Source organism: Triticum dicoccoides, chromosome 2B, assembly GCF_002162155.2.
Source record: "Triticum dicoccoides isolate Atlit2015 ecotype Zavitan chromosome 2B, WEW_v2.0, whole genome shotgun sequence".
NCBI classification, from domain to species: Eukaryota; Viridiplantae; Streptophyta; class Magnoliopsida; order Poales; family Poaceae; genus Triticum; species Triticum dicoccoides.
In genome coordinates, this window is record NC_041383.1 from 646419360 (window position 1) to 646444399 (window position 25040).

The following is a 25040-nucleotide window of genomic DNA, read 5'->3' on the forward strand; positions in this document are numbered from 1 at the left end:
TTACCGCCGTGCTTTGCACACAGGTGACTAGCGGGTGTCTGTTTCTCCAACTTTAGTTGAACCGAGTGTGGCTACGCACGGTCCTTGCGAAGGTTAAAACAGCACTAACTTGACGAACTATCGTTGTGGTTTTGATGCGTAGGTAAGAACGGTTCTTGCTCAGCCCGTAGCAGCCACGTAAAATTTGCAACAACAAAGTAGAGGACGTCTAACTTGTTTTTGCAGGGCATGTTGTGATGTGATATGGTCAAGACGTGATGCTATATTTTATTGTATGAGATGATCATGTTTTGTAACCGAAGTTATCGGCAACTGGCAGGAGCCATATGGTTGTCGCTTTATTGTATGAAATGCAAACGTCCCGTAATTGCTTTACTTTATCACTAAGCGGTAGCGATAGTCGTAGAAGCAATAGATGGCGTAACGACAACGATGCTACGATGGAGATCAAGGTGTCGCGCCGGTGATGATGGTGATCACGACGGTGCTTCGGAGATGGAGATCACAAGCACAAGATGATGATGGCCATATCATATCACTTATATTGATTGCATGTGATGTTTATCCTTTATGCATCTTATCTTGCTTTGATTGACGGTAGCATTTTAAGATGATCTCTCACTAAATTATCAAGAAGTGTTCTCCCTGAGTATGCACTGTTGCGAAAGTTCTTCGTGCTGAGACACCACGTGATGATCGGGTGTGATAGCTCTACGTTCAAATACAACGGGTGCAAAACAATTGCACACGCGGAATACTCAGGTTAAACTTGACGAGCCTAGCATATACAGATATGGCCTCGGAACACGGAGACCGAAAGGTCAAACGTGAATCATATAGTAGATATGATTAACATAGTGATGTTCACCATTGAAACTACTCCATCTCATGTGATGATCGGACATGGTTTAGTTGATTTGGATCACATGATCACTTAGATGACTAGAGAGATGTCTGTCTAAGTGGGAGTTCTTAAGTAATACTCCCTCCGTTCCTCTATATAGTGCGTATAATTTTTTTGGGGATATTCCGATATGTAGTGCGTATTAGCTACTTTAGGCACTTCCGGACGAAACTAGCCCCGCGGCAGCGCTTGTCTTTATCCCCTTCCTCCAGCACCAACGAATGCACGCTGCGGCAGAAACTTGAGGAGATGGGAGGCCGGCATGTCCGGCATCTCCGCGTCCGCCTCCGGCGTCGTCGTGTCCACACCCGGCGTCTCCGACGTCGTCGCTTCCGCATCCGGCGCCTCCGCGTCCACGGCCGGCCTCCGGCGTCGACGCGACCGCATCCAGCGCCTCCGCGTCCACGGCCGGGCTCCGGCGTCGTCGCCACCGCATCCGGCATCTGCGCCTCCACCGCCGGCCTCCGACGTTGTCGCGACCGCATCCGGCGGCTCCGCGTCCAGGGCTGGCCTCCGGCGTCGTCGCGACCGCATCCGGCAGCTCCGCGTCCACGGCCGGCATCTCACAACTGGCGTCACTTGTCGGCGTCTCTGGCGGCACTGTTACCTGGTCTCATCCCGGAGAATGAGCTACATCACGAGCGCGTGGACGCCGGGGAGCAGGCCACCAGCCGCCGGAGTTTGGCGCACACATGGAGCTCGTCCACCAGCCGCCAACGCACCCAGCCGCCGCGCCTCGAGTTTTGCCAGCAGCGCTCGTGGCCGTCCCCGGCACCCTGCCGTCGCGCCGCCATAGCTGTGCCCCGCGTCCATGGCCGGCTTCTCCACGTCCATGGCCGCGTCCAGGTCCGGCGTCTCCGGCACCACCGCGTCCATGGCCAGGGACAACAAATTGCGAGGGCACGCAGCTGGCAAGACCAAGCCGTGACGGCACGCTGCACTTCTCCGACTTGAGCACACGCTCGCGGTGTCCAGCTTGCTAACTGCATAAATGGAGAGTTGAGGAGATGGGGTGTACTAGTAGTACTAGTACTCTTGTCATCCCGGCCAGCAGAGGAGCGGGGGCTTTCTCGTCCAAACTCCAGCGCCAGCGCACGCATTGGTATCTGCGATGCAAGCTATGCGCACTACAATCTGGAACGGAGGGAGTATGATTAATTGAACTTAAATTTATCATGAACTTAGTACCTAATAGTATTTTTCTTGTCTATGTTTGATGTAGATAGATGGCTCGTGTTGTTGTTCCGTTGAATTTTAATGCGTTCCTTGAGAAAGCTAAGTTGAAAGATGATGGTAGCAATTACACGGACTGGGTCCGTAACCTGAGGATTATCCTCATTGCTGCACAAAAGAATTACGTCCTGGAAGCACCGCCGGGTGCCAGGCCTGCTGCAGATGCAACTGACGACGTTAAGAACGTCTGGCAGAGCAAAGCTGGTGACTACTCGATAGTTCAGTGTGCCATGCTTTATGGCTTGGAACCGGGTCTTCAACGACGTTTTGAACGTCATGGAGCATATGAGATGTTCCAGGAGTTGAAGTTAATATTTCAAGCAAATGCCCGGATTGAGAGATATGAAGTCTCCAATAAGTTCTATAGCTGTAAGATGGAGGAGAATAGTTCTGTCAGTGAACACATACTCAAAATGTCTCGGTATAATAATCACTTGATTCAACTAGGAGTTAATCTTCCTGATGATAGTGTCATTGACAGAATTCTTCAATCACTACCACCAAGCTACAAGACCTTCGTGATGAACTATAATATGCAAGGGATGGACAAGACTATTCTCGAGCTCTTCGCAATGCTAAAGGTTGCGGAGGTAGAAATCAAGAAGGAGCATCAAGTGTTGATGGTCAATAAGACCACCAGTTTCAAGAAAAAGGGCAAAGGGAAGAAGAAGGGGAACTTCAAGAAGAACAGCAAACAAGTTGCTGCTCAAGAGAAGAAACCCAAGTCTGGACCTAAGCCTGAGACTGAGTGCTTCTACTGCAAGCAGACTGGACACTGGAAGCGGAACTGCCCCAAGTATTTGGCGGATAAGAAGGATGGCAAAGTGAACAAAGGTATATGTGATATACATGTTATTGATGTGCACCTTATTAATGCTCGCAGTAGCACCTGGGTATTTGATACTGGTTCTGTTGCTAATATTTGCAACTCGAAACATGGACTACAGATTAAGCGAAGATTGGCTAAGGACGAGGTGACGATGCGCGTGGGAAATGGTTCCAAAGTCGATGTGATCGCGGTCGGCACGCTACCTCTACATCTACCATCGGGATTAGTTTTAGACCTAAATAATTGTTATTTGGTGCCAGCATTGAGCATGAACATTATATCTGGATCTTGTTTGATGCAAGACGGTTATTCATTTAAATCAGAGAATAATGGTTGTTCTATTTATATGAGTAATATCTTTTATGGTCATGCACCCTTGAAGAGTGGTCTATTTTTATTAAATCTCGATAGTACTGATACATATATTCATAATGTTGAAGCCAAAAGATGCAGAGTTGATAATGATAGTGCAACTTATTTGTGGCACTGCCGTTTAGGTCATATCGGTGTAAAGCGCATGAAGAAACTCCATACTGATGGACTTTTGGAATCACTTGATTATGAATCACTTGGTACTTGCGAACCATGCCTCATGGGCAAGATGACTAAAACGCCGTTCTCCGGAACTATGGAGCGAGCAACTGATTTGTTGGAAATTATACATACTGATGTATGTGGTCCAATGAATATTGAGGCTCGCGGCGGGTATCGTTATTTTCTCACCTTCACAGATGATTTGAGCAGATATGGGTATATCTACTTGACGAAACACAAGTCTGAAACATTTGAAAAGTTCAAAGAATTTCAAAGTGAAGTGAAAAATCATCGTAAAAAGAAAATAAAATTTCTACGATCTGATCATGGAGGAGAATATTTGAGTTACGAGTTTGGTTTACATTTGAAACAATGCGGAATAGTTTCGCAACTCATGCCACCCGGAACACCACAACGAAATGGTGTGTCCGAACGTCGTAATCGTACTTTACTGGATATGGTGCGATCTATGATGTCTCTTACTGATTTACCGCTATCATTTTGGGGTTATGCTTTAGAGACGACTGCATTCACGTTAAATAGGGCACCATCAAAATCCGTTGAGACGACGCCTTATGAACTGTGGTTTGGCAAGAAACCAAAGTTGTCATTTCTTAAAGTTTGGGGCTGTGATGCTTATGTGAAGAAACTTCAACCAGATAAGCTCGAACCCAAATCGGAGAAATATGTCTTCATAGGATACCCAAAAGAGACAATTGGGTACACCTTCTATCACAGATCTGAGGGCAAGATTTTCGTTGCTAAATTCGGATGCTTTCTAGAGAAGGAGTTTCTCTCGAAAGAAGTGAGTGGGAGAAAAGTAGAACTTGATGAGGTAACTGTACCTGCTCCCTTATTGGAAAGTAGTTCATCACAAGAACCGGTTCCTGTGACAACTATACCAATTAGTGAGGAAGCTAATGATATTGATCATGAAACTTCAGATCAAGTTTCTACTGAACCTCGTAGGTCTACCAGAGTAAGATCCGCATCAAAGTGGTACGGTAATCCTATTCTGGAAGTCATGTTACTTGACCATGGCGAACCTACGAACTATGAGGAAGCGATGATGAGCCCAGATTCTGCAAAATGGCTTGAAGCCATGAAATCTGAGATAGGATCCATGTATGAGAACAAAGTATGGACTTTGGTTGACTTGCCCGATGATCGGCAAGCCATTGAGAATAAATGGATCTTCAAGAAGAAGACTGATGCTGATGGTAATGTAACTATCTACAAAGCTCGACTTGTTGCAAAAGGTTTTCGACAAGTTCAAGGGGTTGACTACGATGAGACTTTCTCACCCGTAGCGATGCTTAAGTCTGTCCGAATCATGTTAGCAATTGCTGCATTTTATGATTATGAAATTTGGCAAATGGATGTCAAAACTGCATTTCTAAATGGATTTCTGGAAGAAGAGTTGTATATGATGCAACCGGAAGGTTTCGTCGATCCAAAAGGTGCTAACAAAGTGTGCAAGCTCCAGCGATCTATTTATGGACTGGTGCAAGCATCTCGGAGTTGGAATAAACGCTTTGATAGTGTGATCAAAGCATATGGTTTTATACAGACTTTTGGAGAAGCCTGTATTTACAAGAAACTGAGTGGGAGCTCTGTAGCATTTCTGATATTATATGTAGATGACATATTGTTAATTGGAAATGATATAGAATTTCTGGATAGCATAAAGGGATACTTGAATAAAAAAAATTCAATGAAAGACCTCGGTGAAGCTGCTTACATATTAGGCATCAAGATCTATAGAGATAGATCAAGACGCTTAATTGGACTTTCATAAAGCACATACCTTGATAAAGTTTTGAAAAAGTTCAAAATTGGTCAGGCAAAGAAAGGGTTCTTGCCTGTATTACAAGGTGTGAAGTTGAGTCAGACTCAATGCCCGACCACCGCAGAAGATAGAGAGAAAATGAAAGATGTTCCCTATGCTTCAACCGTAGGCTCTATCATGTATGCAATGTTGTGTACCAAACCTGATGTATGCTTAGCAATAAGCTTGACAGGTAGGTACCAAAGTAATCCAGGAGTGGATCACTGGACAGCGGTCAAGAACATTCTGAAATACCTGAAAAGGACTAAGGATATGTTTACCGTTTATGGAGGTGACAAAGAGCTAGTCGTAAATGGTTACATCAATGAAAGCTTTGACACTGTTCCGGACGATTCGAAATCGCAAACCGGATATGTGTTTTTATTAAACGGTGGAGCTGTAAGTTGGTGCAGTTCTAAACAAAGCGTCGTGGCGGGATCTACATGCGAAGCGGAGTACATAGCTGCTTCAGAAGCAGCAAATGAAGGAGTCTGGATGAAGGAGTTCATTTCCGATCTAGGTGTCATACCTAGTGCATCGGGACCAATGAAGATCTTCAGTGACAATACTGGTGCAATTGCCTTGGCAAAGGAATCCAGGTTTCACAAGAGGACCAAGCACATCAAGAGACGCTTCAATTCCATCCGGGATCAAGTCCAGGTGGGAGACATAGAGATTTGCAAGATACATACGGATCTGAATGTTGCACACCCGTTGATTAAGCCTCTTCCACGAGCAAAACATGATCAGCACCAAGACTCAATGGGTGTTAGAATCATTACTGTGTAATCTAGATTATTGACTCTAGTGCAAGTGGGAGGCTGAAGGAATATGCCCTAGAGGCAATAATAAAGTTATTATTTATTTCCTCATATCATGATAAATGTTTATTATTCATGCTAGAATTGTATTAACCGGGAACATAATACATGTGTGAATACATAGACAAACATAATGTCACTAGTGTGCCTCTACTTGACTAGCTCATTAATCAAAGATGGTTATGTTTCCTAACCATAGACATGTGTTGTCATTTGATTAACGAGATCACATCATTAGGAGAATGATGTGATTGACTTGACCCATTCCGTTAGCCTAGCACTTGATCGTTTAGTATGTTGCTATTGCTTTCTTCATGACTTAGACAAAGTTCCTACAACTATGAGATTATGCAACTCCCGTTTACCTGAGGAACACTTTGTGTGCTACCAAACGTCACAACGTAACTGTGTGATTATAAAGGAGCTCTACAGGTGTCTCCAAAGGTACATGTTGAGTTGGCGTATTTCGAGATTAGGTTTTGTCACTCCGATTGTCGGAGAGGTATCTCTGGGCCCTCTCGATAATGCACATCACTATAAGCCTTGCAAGCAATATGGCCAATGAGTTGGTTACGGAATGATGCATTACGTAACAAGTAAACAGACTTACCGGTAACGAGATTGAACTAGGTATTGGATACCGATGATCGAATCTCGGGCAAGTAACATACCGATGACAAAGGGAACAATGTATGTTGTTATGCGGTTTAACCGATAAAGATCTTCGTAGAATATGTAGGAGCCAATATGAGCATCCAGGTTCTACTATTGGTTATTGACCGGAAACAATTCTAGGTCATGTCTACATAGTTCTCGAACCCGTAGGGTCCGCACGCTTAACGTTACGATGACAGTTTTATTATGAGTTTATAAGTTTTGATGTACCGAAGGTTGTTCAGAGTCCCGGATGTGATCACGGACATAACGAGGAGTCTCGAAATGGTTGAGACATAAAGATTGATATATTGGACGACTATATTCGGACACCAGAAGTGTTCCGGATGATTTCGGAGAAAACCGGAGTGCCGGAGGGGTTACCGGAACCCCCCGGGGAAGTATTGGGCCTTAGTGGGCCTGAGGGGAGAGAGAGGGCAGCAGCCCAGGAGGTGGCGCGCCCCCTCCCATGGGGAGTCCGAATTGGACAAGGGGAGGGGGGCGCGGCCCCTCTTTCCCTCTCCCTCTTCCTCTCTTTCCTTCCCCCTTCCTCCTTCCTAGTTGGACTAGGAAAGGGGAGTCCTACTCCCACTAGGAGGAGGACTCCCCCCTCCTTGGCGCACCCCCTAGGGCCGGCCGGCCTCCTCCCTTGCTCCTTTATATACGGGGACAGGGAGCACCTCTAGACACACAAGTTGATCTTCATGATCGTTCCTTAGCCGTGTGCGGTGCCCCCCTCCACCATATTCCACCTCGGTCATATCGTAGCGGTGCTTAGGCGAATCCCTGCGTCGGTAGAACATCATCATCGTCACCACGCCATCGTGCTGACAGAACTCATCCCCGACACCCTGCTGGATCGGAGTCCGGGGATCGTCATCGAGCTGAACGAGTGCTGAACTCGGAGGTGCCGTAAGTTCGGTACTTGGATCGGTCGGATCGTGAAGACGTACGACTACATCAACCGCGTTGTCATAACGCTTTCGCTTTCGGTCTACGAGGGTACGTGGACACACTCTCCCCTCTCGTTGCTATGCATCACCATGATCTTGCGTGTGCGTAGGAATTTTTTTGAAATTACTACGTTTCCCAACAAGTATCCCATGTTGTACTATCGGCCGTTGACGGAGTAGTTGCATGGCAATGATTTTCCATTGCAAAGCCTCCTGAACACCGGAGATCCTTGAAGCATGTTGATATCGTTGTGATAACCCGGCGTTTCAAAGAAAGCATGACAAATCCGCAAGTCATGTGATGCCACCGCTTCTAGTATGATGGTGGCCTCTCTAATGTGACCTTGATACATTCCCGCAAATCTTTGAGACAGTTCTTCCATTACCAATGGATGCAATCAATTGATCCGAGCATTCCTGGAAACCCCCTTGCCTCTCCAATAGCCAATAACTTTGCCGTGTCCTGCGCATTTGCTTATCTAAGATACTCAGGTCCAAAAACCTCCACCACGGCGCCGGCAAACTTGACAGTAGTCTTCAAGCACGTGCTCTCCCTCATCCTGACCATCTCATCAATGACATCTGCAGCAGTACCAAGTGCAAGCATCCTCAGAGCAGTCGTGCACTTCTGCTTGGCCGAGAAAGAGAGTTAGCCGCAGTAATCCTTGTGAGCTTCAAGTAGACGTCGTGTGCCTCCACTCCCTCCACAATGCATAAAAACAATGGTTTCCGCATGCGAAAACGGCGACAAAACCATGGATCATCCGGGAAAGTAGGTTTGGGAGCAGATTAGTCCATGTGCAGTAGCTTTTCTCGGGACACTCTATTCCGGTTGATCACTCTTCTCCCATTTGATTGAGCCCTTGAATTTAAGAATATGCTCCATTTGCCGGTCCATTTCTCTTACATGCTCATGAGCATAATCATTTCTACTTCTTCGTCCGAATTCGATGAATCAAAGAATTCATCTTGAATCAATTGGTCAAACTCCGTCCGTCGGTCCATACTCCTCGTCGAACGAAGCATCGGAATCCATCGTTTTCCCTAACAATTTTTTTAAATGGTCGGACAATGTGTCGAACACATCAAGTGCAAGGCGGAGTCAGAGAGTTGCCGGACGTACCACGGTGGCATCCGGGCCGACGACGGCGAGGAGGAGGGGAGAGAGGACTGCTCTTCCGGCGGAGAGTCGGGGAACGGCTGCGGAGCACGAGACGGACAGCGGGGAGGAGGAAGAAGAGAGGAGATAGCAAATGGACCAGGCTGGTCCTGGGGATGGATTTGGTGCAATTTGGAAAGCAGGTTTGAGGCGTCCAGTTGTAGATGCTCTGAAGACAAGAAAGACGACCTGCACAGTGGCCCACCACTAAAATTTTCTGTAGATAATCACCACACAATTATCGTACTCGTGATTGACATGACATGTGCAGCGTGTACTGTGCATGGAAAGCTAAAGCAGGGTTAAAATGAACAGAAGAGCACAGAGCGTGATGAAGTCTTCAGTAGCAAGTCCCGCACAATCAATGGTTCTCCATCAGCCAATGCAGCGTGCGCGAGATGATGAGGAAGTGACTTTTTTTTCTTTGGGGAAAACTTTTAATCTAATCTATACATCAACTGTTAAGATAGGACATACTAGGATACTGGAAGTAAAAATTACGTCCACGTTCGTAGATCACCTAGCGACGACTATAATCACTAGAGCGACTCGAAGACGTGCTACCGTCATCGCCCCTTCCTCATGGGAGCCGGGCAAACTTCGGTGTAGTAGACAGTTGGAAAGTGGCTTTATCCAATTAAAGAAAAACTTGTCCCTTAAACACAAAGCCATGGGTGCGATGATGATCACTGGCCAGCACACTTCCTCTAAGCCGTCTGATCTGCAATTCATTCCAAGCTAGATATGGTGTGTGATATGTGGGTTCGTTCATCTGTCGCTGAGAAGAAACATAACTATATGTATAGTATGATGATGTGCTTGAGGCCGACCACAATCTACATGTACAATATATATCACTAGAGAACAAAAACGCGTGCTTAGCGTGCCACACTTTATAGAGTTAACAAAGGGACTGTTAATTAGTGTTAAGGTCGGTATGCATCCGTATAGGAGTGGCAATCCTAATCCTACTTACCTAGGTAAACATAGGATCCGGTCGACGTTTGTCTTCCGTGGATCCGACTGAATCCGATTTTCGTTCATCTATGCCTGTGTGTCTGAAGGTTGGATCCTTCCGATCTATATTTCTCTTGATCGACGGCGGCTGCTGCTTTGGTGTGCTGGTTGTATAGGGACTTAGCACGATGACTTTCCGACTGTCTACTACAATAATGTTTGTCCAACTCTGACGATGAAGGGGAGATGATGGCGACGCGCCTTGGGCTCGCTCCAGTGCTTGGCCGTCGCTAGGTGGTCTACGGACCTGGATGTAAATTTTACTTCTACTATTCTACTCCCTCCGTTCTGAATTACTTGTCTTGGATTTGTCTAGATACAGAGGTATCTAGCACTAAAATGAGTCTAGATACATCCGTATCTAGACAAATCCAAGACAAGTAATTCAGAACGGAGGGAGTATGTACTACCTTGATAGTTGATGAATACTCGCTTCGTCCCATAATATAGGAGCGTTTTTTACACTAGTATAGTGCCAAAAATGCTCTTATATTATGTGACAGAGGGCGAGAAAAAAACATACATTACCATGAGAAACATGAAGCAAAGTGTTAATCTCTGTCACACTATTGTCCTAAGTCTGGAATTATTGGCATCAGTAGGAAGGCTTGCGCAATCAATCAGGGTTAATCTCCACAGGGCCTTACAAATAGGAGGGTGACACACAGTCACACACACATAGACAGACAGCCGCAGCTCAGGACATCAGCCATGCAAGACCTACTCATTCTCATCTTGAGCTTGATGCTCCTCCTCGTCGCCATGGCCGTCCGGCGGCATGGGCATGCATCGAGCAAGGCGGTCTACACGCGCCTCGCCACCAGCGTCAAGTCGACTTTCGCGGGCTGGCTCCGGCAGCCAGCCATCGTCATCAGGGACCGCACGACAGCGCACCGCCTTCTCGTCCGTGGCTGCGTCGGCGGCTCCTTCTCCAACCGCCCGCCATCCATGGCGCCAAGCGCCGTCCTCTCGCACCGCCGCTACCACAACCTAACATCGGCTCCATACGGCCCGTTCTGGCGCGTCACGCGCCGCAACCTCACCTCGGAGGTTCTCCACCCACTGCGCCTCCACCGCTACGCCGCCGCCCGCCGCGACGCGCTCTGCGATCTCGTCGCGGACCTCAAAAATCAGTGCACGTCCAGCCCCGACGGCCTAGTCCTCGCGGCGGAGAGCATCCGCACCGCCATGTTCGGCCTGCTCACGACCATGTGCTTCGGCGACGGCGTCGACGCGGGCCTCATCCGCGCGATGGCCGACGCCCAGCACGACCTCGTCCAGTTCTTCCCTGAGCTGCGCGTCTTCGCGAAGTTGCCGGCGGCGGCTAGGTTGATCCACCGCCAACGGTGGAGCAAGCTAGTCGCGCTGCGGCGGAAGCAGGAGGAGATGTACCTCCCGCTCATCCACGCCCGCCGCAGCCGGCAACGCAAATCTGGCGAAACGCCGGCGTATGTGGACACGCTCATTGACCTCCGGGTCCCGGACGACCACAACAAACGCAGGAGGCCGCGTAGGCTCACCGACGGCGAGCTCGTGGGCATGTGCTCCGAGTTCCTTGGTGCAGGAACTGAAACTGTGGCCGCGGCGCTGCAGTGGATCATGGCGAACCTGGTGAAGCGCCCACACATGCAAGAGGCTGTCCGTAGGGAGATCAACGCTGCTGTTGACGCGGACGCCGAGGAGGTGGGCGAGGAGGTTCTTGGAAGCTAGAGTACCTCAACGCCGTCGTCATGGAGGTGCTCCGGCTGTACCCCACCGCGACCTTGGTGTTTAGGCAGGTAATTAAGCAACGGACTGCATGCTGACATCCCTGAGACATACTCCCTTCCCTAATTAGCTTTTCTAAAGTCAAACTTCATAAGTTTTGACCAAATTTATGGAAAAAATATTAACATATAAACCACCAAATCAATATCATTAGAATTCATAGTTGAATATGTTTTCAATCATATCAATTTGTTATCTTAACGTTCATATTACTTATTATAAACTGGGTCAAACTTTATAAAGTCTGACTTTAATCAAAGCTAATATGGAGAGTAAGCAAAAAATAGGGAAAGTACTACAAATTAGATGAAAAAACTAATAGAGGACATGAATGTAATTTCTGCTGCACACAAGGTGTCGGAACAAGACGACATCATTCATGATGGCCAGCGTATTCCGACGGGCACCAATGTGCTCTTCCCGCTGAAATCTCTGGCGCAAGACAAGGCGACGTGGGTCAACCCAGATGAGTTCAAGCCAGAACGGTTCCTAGCCGACAAAGGTGGGGAAGGCATCAGCCTTGTTGCAGCCGCTGGAAGCGGTGGGGAGATCAGGATGATACCGTTCGGTGCCGGCCGAAGGGTGTGCCCCGGCATGGCCGTCGCCATGCTCCACATGGGATACTTCACGGCCAACCTCGTGAGGGAGTTTGAATGGAGGGAGGCGAAGGGGGAGCTAGCTGTCGATCTCCGCCCGCATTTCGGGTTCTTCACTGTCATGAAGCACCCGTTGCGTGCTCACCTCGCTGTGCTTACGCGACGGGAGGGGGCTCGAAAGGAGGAGTAAATTAGACATGATATACCAGCTTGTAAGGTTGTAATTTCCTTTGTGTAAGTTTCAACTTCTGTTGTCGTCTCTGTTGCATGCATAATGCATTGCATGTTCAAAATAAGCTCAACCTCTATGTAGGGATTGGGTTATGAAACATTGTCAGTTGTTCTCTAAGTTGCCAACTATGTCAATACAATCAACTTTATTGTTGTTCCAGTCACCCATTACCATTCCATGCATTATGCATTCAAATGGACAAGCAAGGGTATAGTACAACTGAAAAGTTTCATTTGTCACGTGGATTATGAGGATAAAAGAAAAGACATCCCAAAGAAGCCAACTAACCTGAATTATGTTGTTGGCCTGGCATGTCGCTACCAGTTAAACCTTTTGATAGCACCTCAGGTCTCTCGATCATTCAATTAGAAACATTTCATTGATTTTGGCAATGAATGACTTCGACGATCCAACTATGATGTGCGATGAATTTGTGACTGCGCGATCGTTAAACCAAGATCCTGGTTCCTAACGATGTCAGACATACGATAAACCTGACCACGAAGGACTAGTCCCTGCAAGCATTTGAGAAGAAAGAATAACTATGACATGCGATCTAAATATTGCGGATATAGATGAAGTACTGATATCTCGAAGAGATAATACAGAGGCCTGATTGTTTGACACAAATGAAGTATATGAAGTTACATCGGCATCTAACTTTTAGCTAACTAAATTTAACCCTAAGACAAAGCTCTAAGGGGGATATTTAAGGAGAGGCAGAGGGGGTGGATTCAGTCACCCCAAGGAGGGGGGGGGGGCTCAACCCTAGGTTGGTTTCCTCCTTATGTATAGACTCTAAAAAAACCTATGGCCTTTTATTTAAAAAATACATGGACCTAGCTCGAAAATGAGATGGTGCATCACCTATAGATGGTTATGGACAGTTTATGAAGTCATATCATGTACTCCCTCCGTCTCAAGTTGTACTGAGTTTGAGATACTTATTTTGAGACGGATGGAGTATATTTTATCCATTAATTCATGTGTCATTATAGCGGCCTTAAAGTCTTGAAATATCCACTCAAAATGCTATATTTATTCCTCCTATGCTATTGCCATCTCCATGTTGGTTAATGCTCTAAGGGTTGTCCCTCTCGTCCATGATAGGTCGTTCATTTCTTAGTAATACAGACATATTTGACTTAGCCAGCATCATATTCTCATGAACACTAAACAAACTTTTTAGAAGAAAATGATATTTAAGTTGAAGTACGCAATCTTTGGTGATTGATCCTTGTCTTTCAGCCCGCCGCCACGAGGTGAAGAAGAAGGCGGGGGGATGTGCACGCAGTTGGTCAGGGCGGGCCTCGTCGGACAAAGCACACCGCCACACTGGTGCCTCTCAGGCAATCACCGTCGTGGTTGTCCCAGCTGAAGCCGCCATACATTATGCCTCTCAGCACCTTGGTCTGCAACAATCGTTGCAGCAGTATGCGCCCTCCTTTACCTTCGGCTATCGAGTCTCATTCACCGTCGACATCAACATCGACTACGATTCACGGAGTCGCATTCGCCGGGGCTTGTCCGGTCATGGATGTCGGGTGTGGAATGCTCGTCCGTCTGTGCCCGGTCACTATTTGCCGGAATGCTTATCTAAGCGGGACGGCAGTAGAGGATGGGGAGATAATGAACGTTATCCATGTTGAGGGGGCTACGAAGACGGACAAGTGGAGGACTCCTAGTCAGAGGAATAGCCGTAGCAGGACACGAACAGCCGTGCATCCAACAACAGGCAAGAATCCATATGAGCACTGACCGTCGCGTGCTGACCCAAAGAAGAAGAGGAGACTGAATTTCTCTCCAAAGGAGGATGAATTGTTATGTGAGGCGTGGTTGGCCACTAGTATCGATCCGTTTCAGGGCACGGAGCAAAAGGGCACAACATTTTGACAAAGCGTGCATAATCTGTTTCACGAGCAAAAGTGCGCAATCTGAAGTTGTTCAACCATCGATTGTACAACATTCAAGATGTCATCAAAAGGTTTTGCGGTTTTTACAAACAATTGCAAAACCAGTGGCTAAGTGGCGCGTCAGTCCAAGATCCACAAGATTATATTTCTTTTTCACGCTGTAGTTTGAGTGCAATTCTCCGAATTTCACATGATGTCTCCACACAAAAGAATGCAGCAATCGCAGTGTGCATCACAAAAGCAAATAGACATCATGATATAGAGTAGTACTTGCCACAAATTTCTTTGGGAACAGCAATGCAAGGCATAACCCCTCCGGGTCACAACTCACAACACATCTTCTTGACAGAAACAGAGGTAGTAGTTCCTCAAGGTGCACAAATCAGGTGGCACACTCCTCATTTACAAGCATCATGAAACGTAATCTAGCAAACGCAATAGCAGTTAATACCCCACATAACGCAGTAAGATAATGTAAGCTGATTAGAACACCGTTCCAGAGCAGATTCAGACAGGGAAGCTCTGCTCATCATCCTCCATCAGTAGTGTCTGTCAGGTCCATGGTGCATGTCCTGAGATCTGCAGGCAGAGACGGATGCAACTGGTCAGGTCAGACGAACTTGCCCACGGATATCAATGATGCCCCGCGTACGATGCTTACCAGAGGCGAAGGACGTAGCCATGGAGGTTGCCCTCCTGCAGGTTGGGCTGCACCGGCTGGAGCTTGTACTCCTGCAGCTGCGGCGAGAGCTTGAGAGCAGTCATGGAGGACTCGGCGTCCTGCCCGTAGATCTGGTCGCCGACGTCCCACAGGGGGAACAGCTTCGGGTTCATCACGTCGGCCGACTGGCCCGGCTGATCCCTCGCCGGATTCTTTTTCACAGACACAAGCAAATTCATCAAGGGTGAATAAACGGCAGCACAAAATCACCTGACAAGGAGAAACTAAGCTGAGATGTGTTACCATGTGGAACATGTAGCTGCTGCTCTGGTCCTCTGACATGTGCATCTCCTGTCAGAATGAAATCCACAAAACTCCATCAAAAATCAACTATTTGCAAAAAGAAAAGAAAAGAAAAAGGGTGTGATAAAGGATGACAGGAATGCCGGACAAATCGATGCATCTTGTTTCGCATACCCTCTGGCGCATCTCGAGCAGCTGCTGGTCAAGCAGCTGTTGCTGCAACAAGTTAAATCAGGTCATTAGCACTGGGCACAGAGGAATGTAGAGTTCCATTCATGGAGTAAAAGAACCTAGAACTGTTGCATCGTGTTGCAGGGTGGTTACCTTCCTAAGGCGAACCTTGTACAGCGAGAACTCGATCTGCTGCTCAAGATTGCTCACGTCTTGCAGGGTCAGAGAACCCAGGTCCTCACCCATGTACTGCCTCATGATGATCTTCAGCCTGTTGCTCTCATCCTTCATCCGTGTCATCTCATGGATGATTTTCTTCATCAAAAAGAAAGCAAGATTATTAGCTAAAACCAGTAAAATTTAACAATGTTATTAATTGATTTAGCCTAAACTGGTGTACCTGCTGGACGTCCATCTCATCAAAACGGGTGCTGGGGGCTTTCAGGTATCTGTCAAAGATGTTTGCAATCCTGCCACACACAAAAAGGAGAACGAAAAACAGTCAGGGCTTAGTTGATCATCATCGGTTCCTCGTATACTTTTAAATTGATCTTGACTTCATTACTAAAACGTGCGGATTATCAACAACAAAAGTTGGAAGTTCCCAACAAAAAGTTCAACAGGAAGTATACACATGGAGGAAAACTGCACAAGACTAACTGTACATACAAAAGAACGTCATGACAAGTCTAGAACAAACATTATGGGACCTGAACAGTATCCAAAATTTCCATTTCCCCTCAAGCCAAGATGAGCAGATAAAAATTAAATTGCAGAGAACATGCAGTAGTTAAACTGGTGTTTGCAATCCTGCCACACACAAAAAGGAAAAGAAAACAGGCAGGGCATACTTGATCATTGTGGGTTCTTCGTATACTTTTAAATTGATCTTGACTTCATTACTAAAACGTGCAGATTATCAACAACAGAAATTGGAAGTTCCCAACAAAAAATTCAAAAAAAAAAAACTGTACACATTGAGAAAAACTGCAAGACTAACTGAATCTGACAACTCTAGAACAACATTATGAGACCTAAACAAGAATATCCATATCCACTCAAGCCAAGAGGAGCAGAGAATCAAATTGCAGAGAACATGCAGTGGTTGAACTGGTGTGCAGAGATGTTTTACTCACCTCCATGGAGGGCTGGAGTACTCGTACATCTTGCCACTGCCGGAGAATACGATCACCCCAACCTGCGCGTCGCAAAGAATGGCCAGCTCATTTGCCTTCTTGAGCAGGCCCATCCGCCTCTTGGAGAAGGTGACCTGGCGGCTCGTCGTGTTCTCGATCTTCTTGAGCTCCACTTTCCCACGCCCCATTGCTGCAGCTCAGTGGATCTCTTCTCCTCCTATGCAATAAACCAGAAAGAGCTCGTCAGATCATGATGCCTACGTTCATCCAAGATGAGAATCAAGTAAAAGGCTTCAAATGCAGAGTCGAGATGCACCGAATGGCTTCAAGTGCAGGAAGTAAGATCAAGCAGATGGTTTGAAAAGCAAGAGTTCAGAAGCAAAGATATGTCATAAAAGAAACTACTTCTAAGCTCCAATGTTAAAGTCGAATCCAAGCACCACGCAGATCAAATGGCTCCAAATGCATGAGACGAGGCAGAGAAAACTGTATGCATAGACATGAGAAACTATATGCTGTGAAGAGTAAAAGAGTAGCATTTGCAAGACATGTTCTTGCAGAGAGTGTGTGCTGCAGAGCAAGAGAGGTAGGAGTCGAAAGAGGAGAGGCATTACCTGTGGACTGCGTGTGCTTCTTCAGAAGATGGAGGGGGGGAGCAAAGGGGCCAGGGGAACCTTTTATAAGTCTGGAAAGTTCTTGTTTCAAGCCTCAAAGACCACTAATATTCTCGTCATCTCCTGTCAGGCTGTCCCACTACATACTGGTACAGCAAATAAACATTTCATGCATTAAGGAAAAGAGAGCAATTACATCAAGCAATGTAGCCAAATTAAACTCTCTGCAATGTAATTGCCCCAAATCAGATAGCATGCACAAACAGACCATTATTGTAGCCCACAGACATCTATCCATAAAATGCGCTACCTGTGCCCTCAAATTAGCACCATTAGGGCGAGCATCTCAAACAATGCAGCACAAGATTAATAATGCGAGTTGATGAAGTGCAAAGTGTGAGCTTCAGTGTGCATAGGAGACGGTACCAGATGGCCGGAAATGTGGGTGCTGTGGACTGGTAACCGCCTCTTACTGGACATGGCAAGGGAGGTGCGCCTTGCATCCAGGCTACTCCTGTAAGAAGACCGACCTAGAACTGGCCAAGGCAGGGAATAACTCGGTGCAATAATGCTTTCCATAAGGTGGCCCTTGGTCCACTCCACACTGCATCTAACCTACTGGGATGCCAGGCAAAGGCATGCAGCCGTGGTCAAATGCATGATGGCATGTGTCACACACACACACACACATATCCCCTGCCAATGTCATCGGTTAAGATTTTGTGTTAAGAGATGGCAGATGGTCTGCAGATATCTCTCTGCAAAGGTGTTTCAGTGAGACAGTGACTTCTACTACTCCATTGCAAATGCACTTTCCTGGAGCATTGCTATGGTTAAATGATGAGTGGTAAAATATAGCAGATGATCGGAAGGCACCCGTCTGTGTAAGCTCACACTGCTTGTGTAATTATTTCACAGAAATTTTCATGTTCTCACACTGATATTGAGCATTTCAGCATATTTTAATGTGATTTTCATTTTTCAAGGTCCAAGGGAAAAGAATGCCAGTTTACTTCGTTGCCAAGCACGGGGGCTCATTCATGAGTCGTGATCGAGAGAGCCAGCAGAGCATGATGGCAGAAGAGATATCCTTGCTAAAAACTGTGTACTTCCAAGGGAGCTCCAGGCACCCGTCACACTGGCTCACAAGGCAAAGAAATTATGCTCTCCTTCTCATGGGGCCTGTCAGCGTCTGGCCACATCCCTATGGCTATGGGCTACCCTTTTTGTTTCTCTTGGACGATCGAACCACGTTCACACCTGCTAAGGAATATAGTTGTTGTTATCATGGGTTGCGTTACGCATACAGGTTCTCTTCTCTCTCAAGAAAAACTTCATGCTGCCCATTTCGACATATTTGTCCCGAGTTTTGCCCTAAAATTAACTTTGTTCTGGGCTCAATTAAACATAACACTTTCATCAGGTATATTCTACACAAATCATGGGGAAATTTTCGGAGTGGGCATCATTTTACGCCGGGATCACAAATCAATCAGAATATTTCAGGTTCTAGCCAATCTGAAAGTAACAACAGAGGTAAATATTGAAGTTGTTCATTTGAAACCAATTCTGCTCAGCAGGTTACAAGATTCACGTACACAATAAAGTTGGTGCTGAGCTGCTGGCTGACTACAATACTGAAGTGTGGTATATGACATACATGAGACAGTGACATAAACCAAGGATGTCATCACAACTTGCTGGACGGTACACCTACACCAGAGGCCCTAACCTTCTTCTCGATCACCTTTGAGAGCTCCTTCACTTCCTCCTTGGGGATGTGGCGAGGGTGACTCAACCAAAGCCCTCCATCAACCACCATTGTAGTCCCATTTACATATTTGCCTGCACAACAAATTGTTGAATACATCAAATGGATTACTCTCTGACAAAGGATAAGACATTAATTTACTGATTTTAAAGTTTTTGTAGTATGAGTCAGTTCCTGGGAAGCCAAAAAAGTATTAGTTGTGCTAAAATAGCATACATGTATAGCAGGGCATGTTAATCTTATAAAGCTAGTGATAGCAATATCTTTCAAATGACCTCCAGGTAATTGGATGCTTAGCTTACTGAACTTCTACAGTTGAAAGAATTTGCTGTTATTTGGTTACAGGAACGCTGGAGAACACAACTGACCTGCATCGGAAGCAAGATAGAGCGCGGCCATTGCTATATCCCGTGTCTCCCCCAACTTAAATAAAGGCATCATTTCCCTTTTCCCCTTGCCCATTTCATCAGGTGCAAGCTTCCTTAGTCCTGGAGTGCCGCCGATTGGTCCTGGTGCAATTCCATTGACCCTAATTTCATAATCTGTTCCCCATTCCAGAGCCAGCGTTCTTGTGATACTATCAACACCTGCCTGTAGAAGCCAACACCGTGAGGAAAAGTGGCCTATTTCAATCATTTTCTCGAAGTGGATCAAACATGATAAAAGTACCTTAGCGGCGGAGACATGAATTTGGTACCAAGAAGCAGTGTAATGCAGTGTCGCGCTTATGTTAATGATGAGGCCACCAGTGGAGGGACCTCTCCCTGGCCCACCTTTTTTCAGATACTTCAGGGCTTCATAGCACATTGTGTATGTACCCACAGTGTCAATCTCAAGAACTGCAGAGAGAAAATTTAGTCAATACTAAATTTTCTGAAAGAAAAATATTCAGTGTTGAGCTATTTGTTTCATAAAAGGCAAGTTATCAGCACAACAAATGCTTGAGCTCAGCAGCCTAGCACAGTTGCACAAACTAGCAAGGGCGCATTAATATTCAAACAGCATGCAATGTCGCGCTGCCAATATTCACACAATTGGACCAAACAGCAACTCTCAGGTATTGAAACAGCAACTCTCAGGTATTGAAACAACCAGAAGCATATGGCTTAGTGAAACACCTGTTCGGAATCCCTTGGGTGTCAGATCCTCCGGGGATGCAAGGAAGTTGCCCGCTGCACCATTGACAAGAATGTCAAGCTTGCCGAAATGCTCGACAGTTGACGCAAGTACCCTAGCTGCATCCTCCTGGTTACGTACATCTCCCTGAAATCCAACAGCCTGCATGCCACACCAAGCTAGCATTAGTAGAGACCAGCACTACTTTATCCCCAGAGGACAAGAGGCTAGTTCATTTAATCATGGTGGGGAACATCTTTCTTTGTGAATTTGGTTTCACAATTCAACGACACATGGAAGTACAAATCATTGTCCACCGTGCAACCCGATTAATATAGCACTTCACTTGCGAAAATAGCAAGTTGACTTCATTTCCTAAACAACAATTTCTATACAAAATTCCCTATAAGAACTCGATTGCCACTGGGTTCGATTACCATGGGATTCGATGAACAAGATGAGAAAACAACAAGTTCTGTACAAAATTCACAGCGATTTCCGTTCTTGTTTACTTATCACGCAACTGCTAATAAGGAACGGATGAAAGATCAAAAGCATTTCCACCTGACAACCAGAGAGCGCCAGATCCTAAGCAAGGAACCAAGGTGGGTGAAACATGCGCGATGGTGGTAGGTAGGATTGGAGCGGAAGAGGGGGGAGGGGAAAAGCAGATTGGGCGCACCCGTAGGCCCTCGGAGCGGAGGGCGGCGACGGCCTTGTCGAGGACCTCGCGGCGGCGGCCCATGATGGCGACGTGGGCGCCGTGGCGGGCGAGCTGGGCGGCGATCTCGAAGCAGATGCCGGAGCCGCCGCCGGTGACCAGCGCCGCCTTGCCCCTCAGCACGTCCGCCCGGAACGGCGACTCGGTCGCCATCGCCTACTCGTCGCCTTCTTCTTCCCCGCTCCGGTGTGGATGCAGATGGACGGAGAAGCACGAGATGCCGGCTCAGCGTGCTGCTAATCGCCGGCTTTGTTCCGTGTTTGGACTCGTCTTCGCACACGCGGCGCTGCCGGATTTCCTCTGATTCGTGGCTGTGGTTTTTCTATGGGACGAAATTGAGCTGAGCATACCAACTACGACCCACACTAATTAAGTGCAAACCAAAAAAAATACTACGATCACACGGACATGGATTTTCTGCTTACAACTTTGTTAGGATTTTTGGGGTTTTTTTGTAAAGAAATTTAAGGATTCTAATCTTTTTTTATTCAGAACATTTAAACCATAGGAAACTTTTTTGTATAATTCATTCGTACTCCAGAATATTCCAAACCATAGGAAACTTTCCTATGGGCCAAAGATTAATAAAAAACAAGAAGGGTTGTGCGCGTTTTGCTGCATCATTGGTGTTGTTGGGTTTCTTCAGAAAATAATCATTCTGTTTTAAAATTTAACGTGTATTACTTTTTTGAGAAGTCAATCATTTTAAGTTTAATCAAATTTGTAGAGAAATCTATCAAAATTCATAATATCAAATCGGTATTTTTTTTAATTCATCATGAAATGGATTTCCATACTTTTTGTTTTAATATTATGGATGTCAATGTTTTCCTCTGAACTTGGTCAAAGTTAAAGAAAAATGACTTTCTACAAAACAAATACCCCTTATATTTTGGAACCGATGGAATATTTTAGTTTGGCGGGTGGGAGAGATGATAGCGTGTGTTTTATTTTCATTTATAACACGGTGATTCGGTTGGCCTTTCGTGGTGTGATTCTGTGTTATCCGCTAACCAACCTATATGTGGGGAAATTTCTGTGTCGGCGGTCGCATGTACTACTATATTGGTGGTACAATATCACATGGAGGCGCTTCTTTTTTTAGATGGTGGGAGGATATGTGGGACTGATATGTTTTTATAGGCCGGTTGCTGCTGGTTGGTTTGAAAAATTGTTGGCCCGATCAAAATCGTAAATCAAATCAAAAATTGAATACCTCAATTGAATGAAAGAGGTTCAATAATAGGGAAAATAGTGAATTAAATAATTGAAAGGGAGAGCTTAAGAAAGTGTTGACCCGATCAAAATCGATTAACCCAATTCTAAATTGAATATCTCAATTAATTGTGAGACCTTAAAATTAGAAAGCATTGTGTATAGTATAAAAGAATTGAAAATGAGAGCTTTGAGACATTGTTGACTTGGTCAAAATTGGGTGACCAGATTTTAATTGGAAACCTCAATTGAATGTGGGCTCTTTATAACTAGGGAGCTTAGTATTATAGAGGATTGATTGATTAATTGATTTTATTTGTCTCCTATTAATCGTACAGACTTTTTACAAATCACAGGTTCTCGGCACAAAAATTATAAAATATGCAATACTCAACCCTAAAGGAGCTTCTCCTCGAGTAAGGAATGGCATCAAGTGTGGTGGTGTTCACTACTAGGAAAAGGACTATAGATGAAATTGACACTAATGACGCACCAGAGAAGTGGTGCGCCACTACTATATACTAATGACGCGCCATTTGGTGACACTAGGTGCGCCACTAGTAACAATTTTTTTTCATTTTTCCAAACATACTAATGGCGCATCCGAGCGAAGTACGCCATTACTAGTTCTAACTAATAATGGGGCACCAGCCACAGAGTGCGCCAGTACTGTATTTTTTTATTCTTCTTTTTTTGCAAAACTACTAATGGCGCACCGTGGCACAGTGCGCCTTTACTAGTTTAAACTAGTAATGGCGCACTGTGCCACGGTGCGCTATTAGTATATATATATATAATATATATATATATATTTACTTTTTGGCAAAACTACTAATGACGCACAGGTCTGTGGTGCGCCATTAGTGTGTTGTGTTACTAATGGCGCATGTCTGTGCGGTGCGCCATTAGTATGTTGTGTGGACCAGCTAGATATTTTGGACAACCACACCTACACACTCACTTTCCCCACTTCATTCCCTCCACCTCCTTCTCCAAGCTTGTCGACTGCCTCCTCCTCCTCACCTCATTTGCACCATAGATTCATCAAAATTAAGTGGTGAAATTACCTTTTTTTGATAGGTAAGTAAGGGGAAAGCTATCTTCATGTTGTAGATCTACTTTTTTCTCCCTGCCTCGCTCCAACAACGTGCACATGCACTTTTTGTGGCCTAGCTAGATCTATGTATGTTTGTGATGTTGCATATATGTTTGTGTTTGCAGGTACCGGTATTTGAAATGCGATAGTTGCCAATATTTTGTCGGAATGTTGATTCATTTCCGTTTCGGCGAGAATTTTGGCACTATGCATTCTTTTTGGTCCTATTTTTAGGGAAGGTCATGCCAAATTTTTTTCTTGGTTCTAAAATATCGTTTTGCTCTACCCCGCAGGCGACCATGGTCCGCACGATGACCGAAGGCATCGTGAATAGGTTTTTGAGCTCCGCGAAGGCCGAGATGCTTCAAAAGAACGAGACGGAGATAAGATGTCTGAGGGAGTCCCAGATTAGGGGGTGTCCGGATAGCCGAACTACCATCATCGGTCGGACTCCAAGACTATGAAGATACAAGATTGAAGACTTCGTCCCGTGTCCGGATGGGACTTTCCTTGGCGTGGAAGGCAAGCTTGGCGATACGGATATGTAGATCTCCTACCATTGTAATCGACTTTGTGTAACCCTAGCCCTCTCCGGTGTCTATATAAACCGGATGGTTTTAGTCCGTAGGACACAACAACAATCATACCATAGGCTAGCTTCTAGGGTTTAGCCTCCTTGATCTCGTGGTAGATCTACTCTTGTAATACCCAGATCATCAATATCAATCGAGCAGGACGTAGGGTTTTACCTCCATCAAGAGGGCCCGAAACTGGGTAAAACATCGTGTCCCTTGTCTCCTGTTACCATCCGCCTAGACACACAGTTCGGGACCCCCTACTCGAGATCCGCCGGTTTTGACACCGACAATGTCCGTGTCAAAGATGCAAGCTGAAGAGCCTTATTGCGGACCCGGATTCCGGGCAGGTGCGGGACCACCTACTCTTGCGTGGTTTCACGGATGGCTATCGGTGGCAAGGTGATGAAGATGACTATGAAGTCGTCCATGGGTGCCGGGCAAGAAATGAGTAAGGGCAACAAGACAACCACCGCGGCGAGGGCGGGCGAGAAGACGAAGAATCTCCAGGACATGATCACGACGGTGATGCTGTACACAGTCATCATGTAGAAAATGCCGGACATGATGATGAGGAAGATCAAGACGAAGGGCATGATCATGAAGATGAAGTTGTCGGAGCAGACGACGATGGAGGCTGGGTGCAGGACCCTCATATTCAAGAGCTGCTTCTCAAGCAGACGGATAACGCAAGAGCTGCCGCCCGAGAGAAAGCCAAGCTGGATCAACTGGAGATAGACACGGTTACTCCATTGTATGAAGGATGCAGACCCGAGGATACCCGCCTGAAAGTAACGCTCATGGCTCTAGAGATGAAGGTAAAACACAAAATGACCGACGCATGCTTCGACGAGAACATGTCATTCTGGCACGAACGTCTTCCCAAGGGGAACAAGTGCCCGGCCAGTTTCGAGGAGGCGAAGAAAATCGTGTGTCCTCTGGATTTACCGCACGTGAAATACCATGTGTGCATGAACAATTGCATCATTTATCAGGACGAGCACCCGGAGTCTACCATATGTCCGGTGTGCGGCGTCACTCGATACAAGAAGAGGAAGAAAGCTCCTCGAAAATTGGTGTGGTACTTTCCGATCACTCCTCGTCTGCAGCGGTATTTCGCGGACCCTAAGGTAGCAAAGCTCCTGCGTTGGCACACGGATAGGGAGATGCGGATCATTAGAGACAAGACCCCGGACATCGTGATAGTTGACCCCTTCTACA

The 25040-nt window shown here is 46.1% G+C and overlaps 2 protein-coding genes and 1 pseudogene across 3 annotated transcripts; 1 reads left to right on the forward strand and 2 right to left on the reverse strand.

The window, feature by feature from the left end:
- Positions 1–10635: 10635 nt before the first annotated feature.
- Positions 10636–12664, forward strand: LOC119368187 (annotated as a pseudogene).
- A 2039-nt stretch (positions 12665–14703) lies between these two features.
- Positions 14704–17383, reverse strand: LOC119368188 (MADS-box transcription factor 31-like). 2 transcript variants are annotated; one of them, XM_037633515.1, is made up of 7 exons: positions 16712–16899; positions 15976–16045; positions 15729–15890; positions 15579–15620; positions 15405–15452; positions 15102–15313; positions 14704–15019 (listed from the first exon to the last, which is right to left on the reverse strand). In XM_037633515.1, coding segments are annotated over exons 1-7 (723 nt in total). In that variant the 3' UTR covers positions 14704–15018. The 2 variants fall into 2 exon arrangements, with proteins under 2 accessions (XP_037489412.1, XP_037489411.1); XM_037633514.1 differs by lacking the exon at positions 14704–15019 and adding an exon at positions 17326–17383 and having other exon boundaries at positions 15098–15313; positions 16712–16928.
- Positions 17384–18844: 1461 nt separating this feature from the next.
- LOC119365360 (peroxisomal 2,4-dienoyl-CoA reductase-like) lies at positions 18845–21249 on the reverse strand. The gene is made up of 5 exons (XM_037630977.1): positions 20895–21249; positions 20215–20374; positions 19766–19935; positions 19465–19687; positions 18845–19170 (listed from the first exon to the last, which is right to left on the reverse strand). Exons 1-5 carry the CDS (start codon positions 21084–21086, stop codon positions 19016–19018), a joined length of 900 nt encoding a protein of 299 aa, XP_037486874.1. The 5' UTR covers positions 21087–21249; the 3' UTR covers positions 18845–19015.
- Positions 21250–25040: the final 3791 nt, after the last annotated feature.